This window comes from Galleria mellonella, unplaced genomic scaffold (genome assembly GCF_026898425.1).
Source record: "Galleria mellonella isolate WM207_F2 unplaced genomic scaffold, CSIRO_AGI_GalMel_v1 utg184, whole genome shotgun sequence".
In the NCBI taxonomy this organism is placed as follows: domain Eukaryota; kingdom Metazoa; phylum Arthropoda; class Insecta; order Lepidoptera; family Pyralidae; genus Galleria; species Galleria mellonella.
In genome coordinates, this window is record NW_026442025.1 from 4,634,533 (window position 1) to 4,655,102 (window position 20,570).

Here is a 20,570-nt window from a genome sequence, read left to right on the forward strand (position 1 = left end):
TGTTAACACATTAAATGTTAATATATTCCACATAACTTTAAGGAATGATTCAATTGGGAAAAAAGCAGTTAACTATAAACTCATTCTAATTTTTAAATTTTTTTAATAAATGTTTATTTGTAGAATCTTAATAACAATTATAACAGCGGTATTTTTTAATCTACTATAATAGTAGATCCTACCTACACGTAGCAATCAAAGATAGTTGGCTGTCATAGACAATTTCATATTATTTTATCTTCAAACTTTAAATGTGTATAAATAAAAATTAAAGAAAAGGAAACAACGGTATTAAAATCATTCAAAGTAAAGGATAAATTTTAATTTTCATACATGCAATTATTATAGACAAACATGTACGTGCAATCAAATGTCACTGAGTCTTGTTTATGGCGCGACTAACGCGAATGCGCGCGTTATTTTGATTTTATCTGTCGCATAGCAACGCTGTAACAATCCCAAAGCACGCACGCACAGTAGTATTTTGGCGATTTTGGTCGTTAGTTGGTGCTGCAATGAATAACATTTTCTAATGAGTGAACAAATAATACATCTGGCATTGTGTAGAACATAACTCAATGCGAATATGTGCAAGCACGATGTGGATTTTCGGACGCACCTAATTTAAATAAAAAAAATTCTATCGAATATAAATAAAATAAATAAAATTATTGGTGTCTAATTTTTTAATAATTAAATTGAAACAACATGTACAAACCAACGTTTTTGTTAAACATATTAGGAACTTGTATTATTAAATATATTTTTGCCGAAGAATATGACAGCGATGATAAACGTAAGTCAGCATTATTCGTAGGTTAACAAACAAAAGTAATATAACAGCACATTACAGCACAAAATAGTGTCAGTCAGCACATGTTAATAACAATTCTATATTTATTTATTTTATTTGCACTAATTAAACATCTTATCTGAACATTTCTATCTGGAGTTTGTGTCTACTATTTTAACTATTTAAATATCACATGGTAATTTTGATTCTGATGGGCCAATGTTCAGATTGTATCAATTTATTGAGTTAACTAACTTTCCAGTGACGATAACACCCTAATAAATCTCGGTGGTAAGTTCGCCCACTGTCATAAGTATACACTCGTGAATTTACGACAAACCAACTGTTTTTTTTTTATTCACCACAACAAAAGCAGTCAGTAAAAATGTTATACCGCCGTTTTCTGGACTAAAAGATTAAGCAAATTCTGGAGCGTCATTTCTGTAAACTTATGTCTATAATTTTGACTTAAACCTACTAAAAATGCATATTGATCGTATAGTTAGTTAATAGATTTATGTGATATTAAATTAAAATTTTTATTTAATTCTAGAGATAGTTTGAAGATACGACGCCAATATGTTACGTTTTGTTACCTATAATTCACGTAGATACATCTATGTTGGTACTATGAGAACATCATCCTCATCATTTCAGCCATTATCCGTCCACTGCTGGACATAGGTCTCCCCCATAGACTGCCATAAGGAACGGTCCTATGCCATCTACATCAACTGACTCCCTTCAATACATTTGAGGATGTCACTCCATCTAGTGAGGGGTCGTCCTACCCTGCGTTTACTTGTACGGGTTTACCACTCAAAAAATTTTTTTTCCCATCGGTTGTTCGATATGGGAATATATTTAATATTAATTTATTAAAACATATAAATCAACATACTTATACTCCAATTACAATGTTTAGGTTTAATTGCATTTTGAAAAAGTGCCTAATTATATTTCGGAAACAACTGCTTAATATTGTACTTGAGCTATTCAACAATTAGCAATCCATGCGAATCGGTTGCACAAAAAAATTGATTTGACCAATTGTTTTTATTATCTTTACTAATATTATAAATATGAAAGCAAGTTTGTTTGTATGTTACGTTTTAACGGGTTAATCAGTCACTATGAAATTTAGTATACACGTATTTTTTTTAATGGGTGATAATAGTATAGGGCCACCAGTGAGAGATGACTGATGAGGATGTAAGCAGGTTAGTTAGCCCATCCTGACAAATTCAACTAGAATTAAACACGATGGTTTCTAAAGAGAACCACGTGGAAGTCTAGTTGATAGGGTATGATGCTAGTAATGGGGCTATTTGACCCCATTACTAACAATTCCTATCCCCCCGGTAGTATACACGGTATATTAGGTATATGGAATGAAGAAGGACGAGACAAGACAAGTGAGGATCCACACTTTTTATGGATTCCGTTTTCTATTTTGTAGGTCGTAATATCATCGTAATATAACTATTTTCCTAACTTTACCAACAACTGGGCATAGCATCTCTCCCATACCGAAATGGAGGGTTTAATAATGTACTATTAGTTAGTACTCTTCGTATGTTATATCCTAAACATTAAATCGAGACAGATCGTACAAGCACAATCGCTTGTCTTCAAACATATAAGTGGGACAAATGTACCCAGGCAGACGACTTTAGTACAGGGTGACATTTTCTTATCGTTGTTTGCGTTTTTATTAATACTTGAAAGTTTCAATAGAAATCTATAATATATACGATGTTTTAGAGAATTGCAGAGTACTTGTAACATGTTCATCATCTGGTCACACGTCATCTCCGCTGAGCACGACGAGATCGTAACGATTATATTAATCAAAAGCAAGGGTCACCGCGGTCGGGTGCGCGTGCGCCGCTCCGGTTCGTGCACGTCCGGTGTCCGCACAAAAGGATGCGCGCGCTGACCGCGTGAAACAGTCTCCATTACAACGCTATTATATGGCATTTTGTTTGTTACCATCAACCTAGTAGGCGTACCTATATGCTCCACATTTATTTTACAATAACGTAAACCTAGTTTTTGTTGTTAGTATGAGATTTGGTTGTCAGTACCTTTTCTGGTAAGACCAAATGAACACTCACACGTGTTCCTGTTCCCAAGCATCGGTTCTTGCATGACTGTATTCTGGTTTGAGGATTCACCCTTCTCAATCATCATCATCATCATCATACCAGGTTTTAACTGTCTTCTGCTGAACATAAGCCTCCCCCTAGAGGGATTTTGCTAGTAGTTATCACGCTTGGCAGGCGGATTGGCAACCGCAGTTAGGCTTTGGAGATGTTTTAAGAGAGATGCTGCTGCCCATCCCTTGTTCTCCCTTAATCGCTTCTTACGACACCCACGTGAAAGGAAGGTGTGACCTCTTCTATGCAGTGACCACACGCTCTTCTCAATATGTCAGAGAAATTATATGATGCAGTAGAATAATATCTTAATTGTCAGGAACGGCAACATATGAAGGGTATTCTGGGTGACCGAGTACTTTTTTAATACGATTTTTAGGGCCATCGGCTAAATAAGCTGCTATCAATTAACTATTATTGCACAATAATTCCTGCATTTCTCTTTAGAAAGAAAAGAAGAAAAGACTTCAAAGATAAATATGCATCAAGAACATAAGGCACCTCCCAACCCACGTATTGATCAAATAATCATTGGGCTGAAATTGGACAAAGTATCCAGTGACGTTATTTACAACCTGTCATGCTGCGATGCCATAAAACTAATGTGACATGACCCATAATGTCGGTGCCATCCTGTGCGTCGCGCCTTTTCCGATTTGACATATTTACTCACCTTTTTCGTAAATAAAATTGCCAAGTAAATAATTCAAATATCTACATACTTACATATTGCAAAAAATATGTTTATAATCGGATAAATGCTTTGGTATCAGAATCACAAGACAAATTCTAATAATCTATAATAGCCTTTACTCAATTGCTATTAATTAAATTTTTTAAATGTGTGCAAGAAAAATTGGTTTTATGTGGTGTTAGGGAGTAAAATAACATTTATCGGATCAATTAGTAGGTACTATATACTACTTATTAACACTTACCATCAGGTGGGCCGTATGCTTGTTTGCCACCTCAGTGGTATAAAAAAAAACATTCGAAAAGTTCTAAAAACCTATAATTGTATAAAAGAGGATGCTATGTGATTGACTGACCGAGTCATACAACAACGCAAAGCCGAAACAACTGAATTTAAAATCTTGAAACTTTGCAGATAGCTTCTTAATAAAGCGTAGGTGAACAATAATTAAGGAATTTAGAATATTCAACCCCTTGCTTATAGTCTCAAATATTTCATGTATTATGCTCTTAAAAAAAATGCCATTCTAAATCATATTAATCCGATTTTGGTGAATGATTCGGAGCATCTTATAAATGAATGAGAATTCTAACCTTTTTTCGGTTAAAAAGTTTGCTGTATGTCGGTTGGTTTAGTTTTCTCAAATGTAAGTTTAGGCATTATAGTATAGATCATAATCACCATCATATCAGCCGTTAACTGTCTACTCTTGAACATAAAACTCTCTTTTGGAGGGTTTTCCCAATAGTTGTCATGCTTGGAAAGCGAATTAGCAACCGCAATTAGACTTTGATGATGTTTTAGGGGGGACGCTGCTGCCTTTCCCTCGACCATTAAGTCGCCTCTTACGACACCCACGGGAAAGGAAAGGGTGGCCCATTCTATATCGAGACCACACGGTATATAGATATAACAGTGTAAATACTAATATCACAAATAATATAATACTATATTAGCAGCTAAGATTATATAGATAGTGTCTCCATAGAAATGCTGCGAGAAAAACGGGTCAACTTATTCATACATATTTGCGTGATAACGTGTAACACTCATTTTATTTATTAAATAATACATCAAGATAGATTTTATGCGTAAATATATAGAATACTGATAAAAACAACGAGTCAGCTAATTAGACAATTAGCTGACAAAAAGTTGACCTGTATTTGAGGCTCGATGCTCTATCTATATAGTCTAAGATTAGCAGTAATAGTATAGATACCTAAGTAAAAACATAGCGATACATAAGTGTAATAAATGCTTGCTTGTAACAACATTTGAGGAAATGCGTTTCCCACCGTACAAAGCGCGGCGAATGGTACGGATTGGTGCAGGCTAGGCCTCGTGGAAAATGAACTTTAATTCATAAGAATAAGGCGGAGCTATGTTTTTATTGAATAGTAGGTATTATTTTCATATTAGAGAAATATTTTCAGTCTAAATACGCATACATAAAAATCAAATAGTTTTCTCAAGAATTTTAACAAATTTAAAACATAAAAGATCGCATGACACGAGGTTTGGTAACCACAGTCAGGCTTCGATGATGCTTTAAGAGGAACGTTGTATTCCTTGACCATTAAGTTCTCTTAGCCGGCTCTTACGACACCCAAGGGAAAGGAAGGGGTAGCCCATTCTATGCCGGGACCACGCGACATGTTTTTCTAGATACACATAAATAAAAAAAAATATACAGATGTGGCCTATCAAAACCCACGAATACGAAGTTAGGAGCATAAGCTAGTCTTTAAATAAAGTTCTAATGCTGTTCGTTCGCACATCACTTAGAATCGCTAGCAATTACAATCTTTGTAAGATCTAAATACCTTACAAACATTAAGGAATTTGAGTAGGACGACCTCTGTCTGAACTAGTGCACATATATTTTACGTTTTTCAAGGCACTTTCTTCCACGCACAATCATTCTTTGGAATCAACTTCCAGCAGCAGTATTTCCGAACCGATACGACAACATAACCTTCAAGAAAAGAGTATATTCCTTTTTAAAAGGCCGGCAGCACACCTGCAATGCCGCTGGTGTTGTGGGTGATCATGGGCGGCGGTAGTCACTTACCATCAGGTGAGCCGCATGCTCGTTTGCCCCCTGTGTTGTAAAAAAAAAAAATATGTACATTATGGAATCATGTTTTAATCTAAAACCACATACGTCCATACGAGATACCAATCGCCGAGTTTCTTTTTTCTTCAAGTTGCTACATGCTACTAAATCATGAGTCAAGTTACCCAAACTTGCAGGTAGGGCCAATAAACTTTAGTTCCCGATAACACGCGACGATGTACGGAACCCCTGCAACGTCGACCCGTCACAGTTGCTGTACACTTTATTACTCAAATATGGAAGTATTTTGCAATAAATATTGCACGTTGTTCTGAAATTGTAGTATATTTTTTCGTTTCACTCAGAATATACTATTAAAGTTGAATAAACTGACATATATATTTACATTTTTTACAGATAATTATCTATATATATAATAAAACTGTAGACGTTGAATGTATGTACATAGAAAAAAAACGCTAAAAACCGAGATAGGGAAATGTTAGAAGTGAAATAGAACACATTCAGATTTTTTCTAATTTTTATTTTTATGTCTGTTTGTACGGGCTAATCACCGAAACTGTTGGACCGACTTAAATGAATTTTTGCGTGGTGATACCTTACATCCCCGATTAACATTGTAGATACTTTTAATCACGGAAAATAAAGAGTTCCCGTGGGATAGATAAAAAACTACAGTAACTTATACAGCTTAATACACAATCTACTTAAGTAAAGTAATTTTGACCTAAGGCAAAGAGTGAGAACGATATGTCATTCATTAATTTTGGTCCACTATTCCCAGACAAAATAAATATGTAGGTACATACATCGGTTCATATTAAACAGGAATAACAAATACCACGCGGACAAAGTTGCGGGCATCAGCTAGTTATCTATATAAGTACACTTTGCTAACTAAACAGCTATATCGAACATGACAAGACATATTTATGAATTACTAGTTTTTGCTAGACACTTTGTACACGTGTATTTCAGAAGAAGAAAATCAATGAATATGGTGTATAACGATAAAATGTACACCAATTTTTAAATTAAACCGTATTCAATTATATTGTATAAAAAATTATAGTGGTAAGATGAGATGTCTCATTAATAATTCTAAATATTTGATAAAATTATAAATATTTGAAAACAGAAAATATATTTGCATCGCAAAAAATAGTTTTTTGGCTCCGAAAAACGGCAACTTCAATGTTGACGGGGAAGGCTTATGTTCAACAATGGACAAATAATGGCTGAGATGATGATGATGATGAGACCTTCAGTTTCTTCGCCATTCTACGTTATGTAAAAAAGAAAGCAAAAAATGAAAGAACTTGTATTAGTTTACATGTTCGTGTCACCGGATCAACATGAAAAGACGCCACGTCTCGAAGATTTTTTCTGGACGGGCTCAGGGGATGGCCCGCCAGCACCGCCGGATCTCCCATTGCCAACACCATCACAACCCGCCACGCCACTTATTCGGACAACCACTGTACTCGCCACAGTGTATCTGGATTCGTTCCCGCCACAGGTATGTAAATAAGATGTAAAAGAAGAATCTAGGTCCACTTCTGAATCTGAATCTGTCTCTACAGAGCAAATTCAGGGCTGTTTTATGAATATCTACTGTACCGAAATGTATAAGTTAGCTGTTAGCTCAGAGTTTACTATTGTTACACAAAAAAAATTTTTTTTTGAAGTTGCGAAAAATTAAGCCACTGGCACCTTTAACAAGTTTAAATGATTCTGAGCTAACTTATAGTGTTTTTTTAAGTAATTTAGAAATGTAAACAAGCTAAGAACCCATCTAATGGAAAATGGTAAAATTTGCCTATTGATGTCAAAATGAATTTTTGGTTTAAAATATACAGTTTAAAGAACTGTTCTTTATACTGTAGTATAAACAAAATGTAGGCTACCAACCTCTTTTAAACCTACGTAGTTGCAGAAAAATAAACAGTGACGTTCTTGACAATCTTCTTGTCTTAGCAATTTTACGGAACAATATTTTGTATCGCGACTTATTATATCTAGAATTATTTACTGTAAATATTATTCATTATACAGTCTTGTACTAAATCTTTCTTTCTTTCACTTCTTCTGAATCTATCTATATATATAAATATCATCAAGCCCACATCTACACTTCTACAATAATAAAATCTAAAATAATAATAAGGGGGATAATGGTGCCAATATTTGTAAAATATAATTTATAAAAACATATGTCTTTTATATAACAACTTCAACTTCAATTTATTTATTTATTCGTAATATTATATAGGTATAATGAGTCGCTTTATACAAACTATGATCCCAATTTGGGTCGCAGGCGTAGGTATCTTATACCCACATAATACATAGTGACATTGACCTGGATCGTTTCTTTTCATAAAATGTCGATAATGAATTCGAGCAATCTATTGAAAAAACTGTATTGAATAAGCGTTGTAGTTAGGTACATTTCAATAACTGTAATTTTCACTTGACATAACAATAATGTTAACCTTTTTTAACGTGGTAAATACGCTGATGCCCTACCGTTTACATGAACACCATGAAAACAAAATATATTATGCCCCCCTTGTACCCCCTGAGACCGAAGCTAATTCTTCTTGTTCGAGAGTCACATGATTTCATTGACTATTCTACTCTGACCTGACATGACACGTGTGTTGGGCATCCTTTTAACTTGAAAAATTTTGAATGTAAGTTCAAACTGACCTTACAAATCGAAATAGACTATGTAAACAATTTTTTTGACGACAAATTAGGTGACACACAAATATATCGTTACTAATAACTAACGGAACGAATAACTGTTTCCTATAGATATGAACAATAGCACGGATACTGCAGAATACATTGTATCACAATATATAAAAGTGTTAATTTTAAAGGCGGTGACTGACAAGACCACTGGGGAATGCGTACTGAACTGTGGAGATGCTGTTCCTGACAGTTTGGAGCCAGAGATTCCTGAAGACCGCCGCTATTGGCTCCTCACTGTCATCCAAGGGTCCACACCTGACAGCTTGCAATTAAAGCTCGCAAGACTATATCAGAAAGCATTTTTGAGGTAACTGTTAACACCTTATATTGTTTTTATCTAGCTTATAGTAACAATGAATAATCTGATCATCCAAATAAAAAAATATATCTATCAACAATTGTAATAAATAATACAGTAAACTTTACACGATATAGTAAATAAACTGTACAGTATATGGCACTATTTTAAGTTGCCACTTGTGATAATTAAACATTATATGCGATATTTCCTGAATATCCTGATATTTAATAACTTCTTCAGATATTCTTTTCTTTCAAATCATCAAATTTTTTTAATACATCAACTCGATTTCAGACAACAAGAACGACACCTGGGCATCATCAAATCATTAGACGCACCAACTGGTAGGAAGAAACATGATGTTCACTCGTTCGTAGTAAATAAAGACAATAATAATAACCAAGTAAACTCCATTAGTTCTGAAACACCTTTTAAATATTACGATATACATGGTACCGTAGTTTCTGTGGAATCAATTAGCTCTATAGCCTCTGAAAGCTTAGTTATGCCTTCATCTGATATAGTATCAAGTTCGTCGAGTATGTTGCCATTAAATATAGAAAATGTTGAGATATTTTCATCTAATAATGTACATAATGCATCATCGAGATCAGAAATAAGAGCTACAACAATAAACGAAGTGGAGTCATGGATATTAGTGAATCCGACTAATGTTGTACGAAAAAGGGAAGTATCAGATCGAGAGGAAATGGAATATGATAAGGAGGAAATGATCGATATTCCATTAGAAGCGGATTATGGTAATGGCACAGCATTGTTCAAGAGAGAGATTATAAAACCCGAGCAACAACCCCCAGTGCAAGTGCATATCCAGAATATAACTGAGGTACGTTTGAAAATATTATGATCTTTCCTAAACAAACTATAAAACCAAACACACTATAAAGTAAAATAATGTTTAGTGGTGTTTAACAGCCATCCCCAAAAGATGAGTCTCTCTATGGCGTAGAGACTATATTTTAGAAATAATGAGATGCAAAAGGTAGTCGCTCCACAATAAAATTTACAAAACAAGTCAAATTTAGCGCGTGACGTGACTTCGAAACGTTCTTCACTGCAGTTTATGGGGGAGGTCTATGTTCGGCAATAAATAATAGATGGTCGACTTGATTGCCAACTCTCCATAGCAACAACGATGTAAATGCAAAGTTTATAGGGCTATTGAATCGATAATACCAATTCGATTCAAATTGTAATACTCACCGATGATATTAATTTCAAAGTGTATGATTGAAAGCATAATTTAGTCACTTTAGAATATCAGATCAGAGTAATACTCTGATCTGCCAAATAAATATTATAATGTTTATTTAGTCAGCAGAATCCGGGAGCGTGCAAATAATATACGTGGTGTTGGTGGGTGGTCGAGCGGTGCCGGCGGCAGTAGCTGCTAGAGATATGAGGCTGGTTAGAGATGCTGAGGTGGCACACGAGTTGGGTGCCGTCGTCACAACGAAGGCTGAACGTGAGTTTTCTAAAATACCCACTTTACTGTAATAAGATTCCAAATCTTTGATTTCTGGATATTCACAGAAATCTTACACTTTAAGAGATGTTTATTACATTTTACAATTGAAAATTCAAATTGATGTTAGTGATTGTTAGAACTTGATGGAATTTGAAATTTATGTATGGACTAGCTCACCCAGCAGATGTTTTTTTGCTGCCAATTTGGGTAATATTTTCTTATCGTGATAAAAACTATCCAAATTCTCGTAGCAAACAATATACATTAACAAAGTGTCATTAAAATTAGTTGAGTGGTATCGGAGGATGACGCGAATGAACATGTTTACTAGCTTTAGTTGTTTCTTATGTATGGCGATATGTGTCAGTCATTCAAAGAGCACTTGTCTCTTATTAATATATATACGTGTTTATGTAATATAGTTCATATAGATAAGAATTTTTCAATAAATTTTGCCAGCAGCGTACTTGAAGGCGGCCGAGGGTCTTGAAGGCGAGGCCAGTACTGGAGGAGTACACGGTACCGAGCTTTGGGCGCTGGCCATCGGTGCCACAATAGCGGTGCTACTATTGCTAGTCATAATAGTTCTACTATGTTTTGCTCACAGGTAATTTTTTCATAGTTTAAAAGATGGTCTTAATTATGATACGAGATAAAATAATGACATGGGTAGTAAGAATTTGTCAACTGCATTTATAATTGAATATTTTAGTGATTCAAAAAGTTTGTTTGTTTTCAGAAAAAAGTCAATGAAATCAGCGGCATCACTCCGTGCATACAGAAACGAACTGTTAAGAGAAGCCGAGAGAAACCAATTGAAGCAAGTACACGAAGAAAAGGATGGCAGGGTCTGTAGAATTTCACAACGTTTATATTACAATACTGCCTATTAATTTGGCATTGGTCAATGGATTTGGATTTCAAGACTAATAATACTCAAAACTGCTGTTCCACTAGTTTTGATGAGATATCCAGAACTGAAATGATCCAACGGAATAGAAACCTCATATGATTTCCTCCATCCAATAGAGCTTGTACTTTTTATTATACTTATTTAGAATGGCAAATAAGCGACACACGTTTTCTATTAGGTGGACCAGCTGATGCAAAAAGTACTAACTAACGCCCATATAGTTTTATCTTAATTATGATCAGTTTAATTTCTTAATTTTCTTCACTTAAATTGAGGCTTATGTAATTTTCTTTAATTTCTTCCATTTTTGGGGTTAAGATTTTAACTGTTGCTCTATTTGTATATATTGAGGTATAACTCGTAACAGACTTAAAAAAAAACCGTGTTTTCAAACATAAATATAATATTTGTTCCAGTTGATCAGCGTAGTATCTCCAAGTAGAACAAGACCGAGTAGCAGTACTCTATTGCCTATTTATAGAGCAGCTAGTGCTTCCAGGTAATGTATTTATACCATAATTTGCTGAGCGGTTAATGTGGTTTTGGACCCTCCCACCACCTACCGAGTCCACTTCTTTTTTATTACGGGATATGTGCTTGACTTTACCTAACTTGATAGTATCTTATTGAGACAAAAACTATTCTCTCAAGTTGAAGGAAACAATGCACAATTTATAAAAGTCTGTTAAACTCAATTGTGCAGTTTCATAAATTTGCTTTATATTAACACCTTATTTTTTTTTTTCGTGTGGAAAATCTTCGGAAAAACCGTCCCATCTGCCGGAGGGAGGGCAGCTGGGGTGTGTGGGATTCGTACCCACTAAAAACCACACGACGTGCCTCGAGGCGCTTATGTTGGATCCCGGGTTCCCGTTTGTACGACTACCGAGTGTCCTTATATTAACACCTAGCTGTTACCCGCAACTTCATCACTTATTCGTTTGACTGGGAGAAAATGTTCTTTTCCACTCCAGGCAGTACACGTATATCTAATCCCATAACTGTTTGTTAAACCGTTAAATGAAATAAGCTATTGAATATGAACTGGATCTCTTATGAAATAAGAAAGGAATGCGAAATTAGACAGCTTTGCTCGTGCGAACCCATCCATGTCTAGAAAAATATCACGTCAATTTCGGACGCTCATTTTAACCTATTTAATCACAACGAAGTCTCTCTTACTTTCATCATCTATCATTGAACATATTTTTATCTCTACATTTTCTTTCAAAGATTTCTAATAAAAAATAATTGTTTCTTTCAAGTACAAGTTCTTTCTTTCAAAGATTTCAAAGATTCTAATAAAAAAAAAATCTTTCAAGTACAAGTTCATCAGGCGTATCAGAGATGGCCGCTGCACTACGAAGACGACAAAAGAAACCTCACGCCCTGAGGATGCCACAGAAGAAGAGAGGTGTGAAAAAAATTTAATTATCATTATTAAAAATTTTTTTTCAAATATGTATTCTCTATTCGACATTCTAAATTTAGAGTTACCGCTAAATAAGATTCTACAATTACAAAAGATATATTTGTTTATGTAACTTGCAATGATAAACAAGCTGATAGCCTACCTTATGAAACATACATGGTAATACAGCCACGAACAGTAGCATGGACATCATAGAATAGGCTTGCATTCTCGAAGACCAGGTTGTTTTTTAATGGCTGAAAATGGCATGGTAACCCTACTGGCGGGGTACCAGTGAGAGATGATAGGTGAGGATGAAAAGGCAGGTCAGTTAGCCCATCGTGACGAATTCAACAACAAATTAGTCACGATAGTCACGGTTTCCAGGGGAACCGCATGGAGGCCGACCTGACTTACTAACAATCCCTTCCCCCTCCCCAGACCAGGTTGTTATATCTCTTTACCCAATATTTTCAATAATTTATTAAACTGAATGAGGTATTCACTCAATCTAATATATTCGGCAAAATCTGGGCATGACGAGTGTTACGTTTACCATTACATCAATGTAACACACACACACACATAACGTCTCTAACTACCATTAGGAATTATATTGTCTTCAAACCGAATTTTAGCCTATATTTACGTTTACGTCGTGTTCTAAAGCTCTTATTCTTTAATATTTCCAGTGGGTACGACGGACAGTCTTCTAGAGGCAGCTGGTGTGGATAGTTCAGATAGCGGTCAGCCTTCTGTACCGCACACACCCACATCATATCTTTCCATGCCTTCCGTCAATTCATTCCCAAGGTAATAAATGTCACAAAACAGCTATTGCCCGATCTGCTAATCCTTATGTCAGTCCTGATGCTAGCATATCCTGAGATAGTAAAAAGTAGGCAATCCAATTCTGAGAGCAAAGCATAACAAAACCCTGAACATTTGAGCCAATTTTGAATGTTCAGAAACTTTCAATGATTTTTCTCCTTTACTGCTCAAAAATTTAGAATATTGCAGAGAAATTGCAGGGTATGGTAAGGTAAGGAGATTAAAATCCTCAGAAATAAAAAGGCGGGGGGTTAACCATGGGTATTAAAATATTTTCTGTAATATTCATAATGCCGTTCAAGTCTATGATGATAACCGGTGATGGTTATAACACTTTCCATCAGTGGACCATCAGTTTGTTAGCCATTCTAAGTACCATAATAAACTTACTTTTTTAATTAGAGGGAACATAGTGGAACCTCTCTCAAGAATTCTGGAGCCCGTATCGGTGCGTCATCTAGATATAGACTCTCCAGTCACCAGCCCCAAGTCCAAGGAGAAAGGTCAAGACAAGTCTAAGGATGTAGTGCCTCGGAGACAAATGCCCTCGCAGTTAGTCAGGCTCGGGAGTATTGATAAGGATCCTGGTGTCATCGGACCACTGGTCTGGGATCTTCACTGCCAAAGAATAAAAGATGGTGAGTTTTATTCTTGTTTATGATAATCTGATTTACTTTAATATGTTAGGTTATAGGAATTTTTTTTTTTGATGAGTGAAAATGGTATGGTAACCCCGCCTGCGCTAATGGGATACGCTGGCGGAGCACCAGTGAAGGGTGATAGATGAGAATGAAAACAGGCCAGTTAGCCCATCATGATGAATTCATCAGGAATTAACCATGATAGTTTCCAGGGGGAACCGCGAGGAGGTCGACCTGGTTGGGTTTATTGCTAGCAATGGGATTCTCAGTCTCCATTACTAACAATCCCTTTCCCCCCAGGAATATTATATTAGGTCTACCATAAAAATTTCTTACTTATTCCCTGCAAGAATCAATTCACACTTCTATGTTATTACAATGTAATATGTATCCTATTTAAAAGAAATCAATGTTTGCTGTCGTGTTTGTTATCCCACGTGATGATATTAGCTATAGCCTCTCCCTATAAGATGGAGATATACCCCCATCTTATGGGGAGAGACCCGTGTTTAACAGTGGCATTAATGGGTTCTTATTTAAATGACGAAACTCCCAGCATCGAAACCATCGAGTCCTGCGCGGTCAGTGGCGGGTGTGAGTCACGAAGATAGCAGTCGAAGGGCGGGTGCTGGCCGCATGAGGCGCCGTTTCAACGAACTTATGGACGATGCCTTCACGCTGTTTGGCAGCGCTGCCTCCAGCCCCAAATCCCATCATACTTTTACAGTCGATCCAGAAAGAGACAGGGACAAAAAACCCGGTATGTTTCACGTTTAACCAGATCCCCGTCACAGTATAAAAAAGTGTTTTATATTTGATTTTCTATTTTTTTATACAACTTAGAATGGCAAATAAGCTGACGACCCACCTGATGTAAAATGGTAACCGTCGCCTATAGACATGAGCAGTACAATGGATGGACATAACAGAGTATACTGTTTCGCCCATGATACCCCTCATGCGTTGCCATTCCTGAGGACTCAGGTGTTATTCCTCTGTACCCAGTAAATTCACGCCATATCCCACCCTTCAAACCGAAACACAGCCATGCAAACACAACTGCTTCACGGTTGAAACACGAATGGGACAGAGGTACCCAAGCAATCGACTTTTGTACAAAGTCTCCCTCTGGTGAAAATATATATTTATGTAAATTATATTTTATTTTTATTATAATTTAAAATGGGGTGAGAATTTAAGTGATACTTGTTCCCCATAAGTATAAACAGCATCATGACCTTCACAATTACAGACATTCATATTCCCCACATGTATTGCTATTCCTGAGACTTTCGAGATTGTTTTTTTTTTATGGGTAAAAATGGTATGGTAACCCCGCTTGCGCTAACGGGATACGCTGGCGGAGCACCAGTGAAGGGTGATAGATGAGAATGAAAACAGGCCAGTTAGCCCATCATGATGAATTCATCAGGGATTAACCATGATGGTTTCCAGGGAGAACCGCGAGGAGGTCGACCTGGTTAGGTATATTGCTAGCAATGGGATTCTCAGTCTCCATTACTAACAATCCCTTTCACCCCAGAAATTGGAGGTAATGCAAGAATATATTATCCATCTTTCAAACCGAAAAACAAGCCGCAAGTACGGCTGCTTGATGATAGAAATACAAGTGGAATAAGAATATGCATGATGCTTTCACTATCTTCAACAGAGCTGCATCCAGCCCAATATCTTACCACACAGTTGATACCGATAGAGAGACGGAAAAAACTTGGTACAACTCTTTCACACCTTTTCAGATTCCTATCAGATGGCATGAACAGTACCATGGGAGCCATGGTATTTCTCATGTGTTCCCATACCTGAAGACTATGATGATATGGCTCCGTACATTGTAATTTCACGGCCATATTCCATCCTATAAACCCAAACACTACCATACAAGGTGCTGAGTGTCAATAAAATATTACAGAGAGAGGGCCAAGCGGCGTGGAGGACCGTTCGCCGATAGCTCAGGCGCGTAACGAAATGGTGCGGCTACCGGGGTCGCCATACTCCGCGCTTGCCACTCTACGCGGTCGCTCCGCAGATACGCACATGTAAGATATTAATGTTCTTTCGGAGAAATCATTCATACTCGTATCGTTCAGAACTGATGATTTCGATGTCGTCCTAGAATAATCTGTATTTATAAAGCCTTACTTAATTACTTACATTATAAACAAGCGATGCGGCCTGGCTTTCCTATTCAATTTATCGGTTATTTTATGCCATTTTATATGTGAGTTATTAAATTGATATAACTTTTTTATTTATGAATTGATTGAAATGAAAGAAACACTAAATGTTAAGTACAGCAAACCGCAACGCATTAGTGAAAACCGCATTCAAATTGGTTAAGCCGTTTTTGACATTTGCGTGCACAAACGTACAGACAAACAGACAAAAATTCAAAAAATCATTGTTTTGTATTCTATTGCGTTCATAAAGCTCCCACATAATAGACTACTTTTTATCCCGGTCACATGGATGAAGTCGTAGGTAAATGCTAGTGATAATTATAACTGCTTATCCACTGTATAGGAGAGATACGGGGACGGGTACAGCAGGCCCCTCTGAAAGCCGGCCACGGACGTCGCAGACGAGGCCGGCGACCGAGAGGAAGGCGCCACCACCAGCCAGGGCTTGGGGACCTACTCCGCCCCATGTAAGCATTTTACAAATGTACACTGCTTATTAAGAGTGGGTAATATATAAGAATATCTATACCTATACCAGAGGGATCTTTACCTTCACCAGAGGGAGACTTTGTACAAAAGTCGATTACTTGGGTACCTCTGTCCCATTCGTGTTTCAACCGTGAAGCAGTTGTGTTTGCATGGCTGTGTCTCGGTTTGAAGGGTGGGATATGGCGTGAATTTACTGGGTACAGAGGAATAACACCTGAGTCCTTAGGAATGGCAACGCATGGGGAGTATTATGGGCGAAACAGTATACTCTATTATGTCCATGGTACTGCTCATGTCTATAGGCAACGGTTACCACTTTACATCAGGTGAGCCGTTAGCTTGTTTGCCATTCTAAGTTGTATAAAGAAATCTATATATTATAGTTACAATATCTATACATATAATATTCAAAAGTAGAACCCGCTCCTAATAAATATAGATATCCGACTAGTATGGGGGATATCGCAATGGGTGCTTTGGTTTTATACCACTGAGTTGGCAAACAGTTGCGTGTGTGTGCATGCATGTGCGTGTGATCGTGCGTGCGTGTGCGTGCGTGCGCGCGCGCGTTTGTGTGTGTGTGCGTGCGTGCGTGTGTGTATGTGTGTACGCGTGGATACATCGTTTACATTCGTGTAGCAAATTATTATATTTGAAAACACTGCGCAGTCCCTAACGTCTCGCCTGCCACCAGCGCCGATCGTGAACACCGCTTTGATCCGCGCCGAAGGTCACCTACCAGCTGAAGATCCCGCATTGCCGCTCATATCTGCCATCAAGGACGAGATTCAACGCATTAGGGACCAAGCCAAGCCTACGTAGTCTTTTCATGGATGACAGTGGAAAGGTAAACCCGCCTACGCTATCTGTATATACTAGCGGGGCACCAGTAATGAGTGATAGGTGGGGAGGAAAACAGGTTAGTTGGTCCATCATGACGAATTCAATAAGAATTAACGACGATGTTTTCCATGTCGCATGAAGGTCGTCTTGACAATATATTGGGGTCGATTCAGACAAAAATCAGTCATTTTTCTAAATCTATCTCTTTAATTTGATAATTTTAAAAATCCTATTTTGTGGATCATCGTGAACTAAATTTATTGCAATTTTCATCATCATACCAACTGTTAACTGTCCACTGATGAACATAGACTTCTCACTTAGTAGGTTTTGCCGGTAGTTGCCACGCTTGGCAAGCAGATTGGCAACTGTAATTAGGCTTTCGTGATGTTTTAAGGGGGAAGCTAGTCTATCCGTCGACCAATAAATTCCTTTAATTACTTCTTAGTCGACACCCACGAGAAAGAAAAGGGTGGACCACACGGCAAATTTATACTATCTAATGCAAGCCATTAAATCTATTAGAAATTTAGTTAATACTGGTCCTTGGAATAAAGATTTTGCCGTGATATCAAATTGAAATTTTAATTAAGAGACAAGTTTAGAAAAACGGCGTCTCGGAATCGACCTCATTATTAGGAACGGGGCCGCTAGTCCCCTATACTAATAATCCACACCACAATGTGTTTCTTCTTGAGCCTTCTTGAGATTCTTACTGTTCACTAGTACCATTTTTTTAGTTCCACAGTAGAATTTTGAAAAAATCCCTTAAGACCAGAGTCATAGAATCAATATCTAAGAATAAAAACAAAAAAAACTCCACTGTAACTTTCCATTTGTATCTTTTATGCCTCCATACATAGGCTCAATTGTCATTTGTGTCGAATCAAAGTGAAATCGTAACTAGGTTTTTTTTTTCTAGAACAAATGGAAAAAAAACAATTTCGATATTATTTACCAGTACAATGCCAGTTGCCAGGCAAATATTTATAATGTTAAATAAATAAACTGTACAAGTAATTCTAAGCTGAAGTGCAATTAAATAGATTTAAAAGTTGAAAGACGAGAATCAAACTTTGATAACTTTTAGAAATGTGCTAATATTATTGTTATTTTTCTATTGTTTATATTTGTTATTAATTAAAGCATATTATGTTTATTATATAATTTATAATCGGAGACTTAATCATATTTCTTTCTCGAATTACTTCAGTTTAAAATAATGTGGAGCTGTAATTTTTTCAGCAATTTTAGCTCATTTTGTACGGAGAAAACTAGAATTAAGATAGTGAAGTAGGTAAGATAGTAATAATGTACGATTTGACGGTACTCTCATCTTGTTATTAGTATTTATTAGCAAAATTGTTACAAAAATATATACTCTTTTAAAATTATGTAATGAAAACGTCTTTAATGAAGGGATTATTCATTAATTGATTCAAAATGTAATGTGTTCTTACAAAATTTTTATGAATGAATGATCTACAAAACGGCCACTTCATTTGTGAAAAATTAATATGAGGCCAACATGGGAGTATTGTATTGTATCAGCCGTGAACTGTCCACTGCTGGACATAAATTTGCTCCATAAAAGGGGGATTTTGCCAATAGTTGCCACGCTTTGTAAGCGGGTTGGCAACCGCAGTTAGACTTTGGTGCTGTTTTAAGAGGGACGCTGTTGCCCATCCTATTAAAATTCCTTAGTCGCTTCTTACGACACCTACGGGATAGTAAGGGACATGGAAGTCCCTATCAATCGGGAAAAGTATTGTCAAAATCGGTTCAGGCTTAGAGAAAATATAATGCCACAAAAAATTGAGGCGAATTGACCTCTTTGTAATTGCTTAAAAATTAGGTAAAAATTATCAACAACTGAATAATGAATTTTGTACTTTAATGTGCGAGTATGTTACTGAGAGTAGTTTTGTAAAATTATGTAATGTAGATTAGAAAGGATAGATGAGACGTACCGATTAATGATTTGTTTTTGTATACCTATTTGGCACAATTAGTAAACAATTTTGATATGTCTAACAATGCATAAAGCCTAGTTGTTAAGATAAACAAATACATAGCAAAATTAAAAATCTTATTGCCGATTGTATTTTCAAACTAGCTGACCACTTTCCACGTTTCTAAGTCGTATAAAAATTTCCACGTTTCTAAGTCGTATAAAAAAAAAATCATACCTTTAATGCCAACTATTAAAATTACTATTTCGAAGTAGCAATTCTCATAAATAATCAATTATTTAATTTTTTTATTTTTCAGCTGAACAGTAGGGGCTGTCAAACTTTTTTTTTCTTTTAAACTACCACCCGTATTACAACGAATTAAATTAAAAAATATATATATCTATTGAAATCGGTCAAGCCGTTTCTTACTTTTAGCGAGACTAAAGAACGGCGATTCATTTATATATTATACAGATTATCAGTTTCGACGAAATTACACGATTATTTTTTATTATAAAGATATTGGAAACGCTTTAGGTACTTATAGTATTTTATCTGAATTTTACTAATTGTGCTAAGTATAGAAAAACATAAATCAATAGACATCAATAAGATTCGATGCCAACACTTACATTGTAAGTTAACTAATCTACCTGAATAATTCTTTTTTGGAATTTGTTTATAATGTCTTTTTAATATATTTGTTTTGTATAATATTCATGTTTCATTCAATCCTTTAAAGACTTTGTATAAAAGTCGATTGCTTGGGTACCTCTGTCCCATTCGTGTTTCAACCGTGAAGTAGTTGTATTTGCATGGCTGTGTTTCGGTTTGAAGGATGGGGTATGGCGTGAATTTAAGTGTACAGAGGAATAACACCTGAGTCCTCAAGAATGGCAACGCATGGGGGGTATCGTGGGTGAAACAGTATACTCTGTTATGTCCATGGTACTGCTCATGTCTATGGGCGACGGTTACCACTTTCCATCAGGTGGACCGTCAGCTTGTTT

General features: G+C 36.2%; 1 protein-coding gene across 3 annotated transcripts; it reads left to right on the forward strand.

Annotated features, from left to right (window-relative positions):
• The first annotated feature begins 624 nt into the window (after positions 1 to 624).
• LOC116412954 (uncharacterized) lies at positions 625 to 20,307 on the forward strand. Of its 3 annotated transcripts, none has more exons than XM_052893956.1 (15): positions 625 to 796; positions 7,055 to 7,245; positions 8,615 to 8,793; positions 9,082 to 9,634; positions 10,123 to 10,273; positions 10,736 to 10,883; positions 11,016 to 11,124; positions 11,606 to 11,688; positions 12,512 to 12,603; positions 13,293 to 13,413; positions 13,834 to 14,069; positions 14,629 to 14,832; positions 16,006 to 16,132; positions 16,617 to 16,740; positions 17,432 to 20,307. In XM_052893956.1, the coding sequence occupies exons 1-15, from the start codon at positions 709 to 711 to the stop codon at positions 17,582 to 17,584; spliced, it is 2,559 nt and encodes an 852-aa protein (XP_052749916.1). In that variant the 5' UTR covers positions 625 to 708; the 3' UTR covers positions 17,585 to 20,307. The 3 variants fall into 3 exon arrangements, with proteins under 3 accessions (XP_052749916.1, XP_052749917.1, XP_052749918.1); XM_052893957.1 differs by having other exon boundaries at positions 10,739 to 10,883; XM_052893958.1 differs by having other exon boundaries at positions 17,457 to 17,580.
• Positions 20,308 to 20,570: the final 263 nt, after the last annotated feature.

Excerpts from the sequence above, each read along its gene's own strand:
- LOC116412954 (XM_052893956.1), top strand. The coding sequence starts at position 709 with ATGTACAAACCAACGTTTTTGTTAAACATATTAGGAACTTGTATTATT. Across the intron at positions 11,689-12,511 it reads AGAGCAGCTAGTGCTTCCAG|TACAAGTTCATCAGGCGTAT; the intron begins GTAATGTATTTA and ends AAATCTTTCAAG. Across the intron at positions 14,070-14,628 it reads CTGCCAAAGAATAAAAGATG|CATCGAAACCATCGAGTCCT; the intron begins GTGAGTTTTATT and ends CGAAACTCCCAG.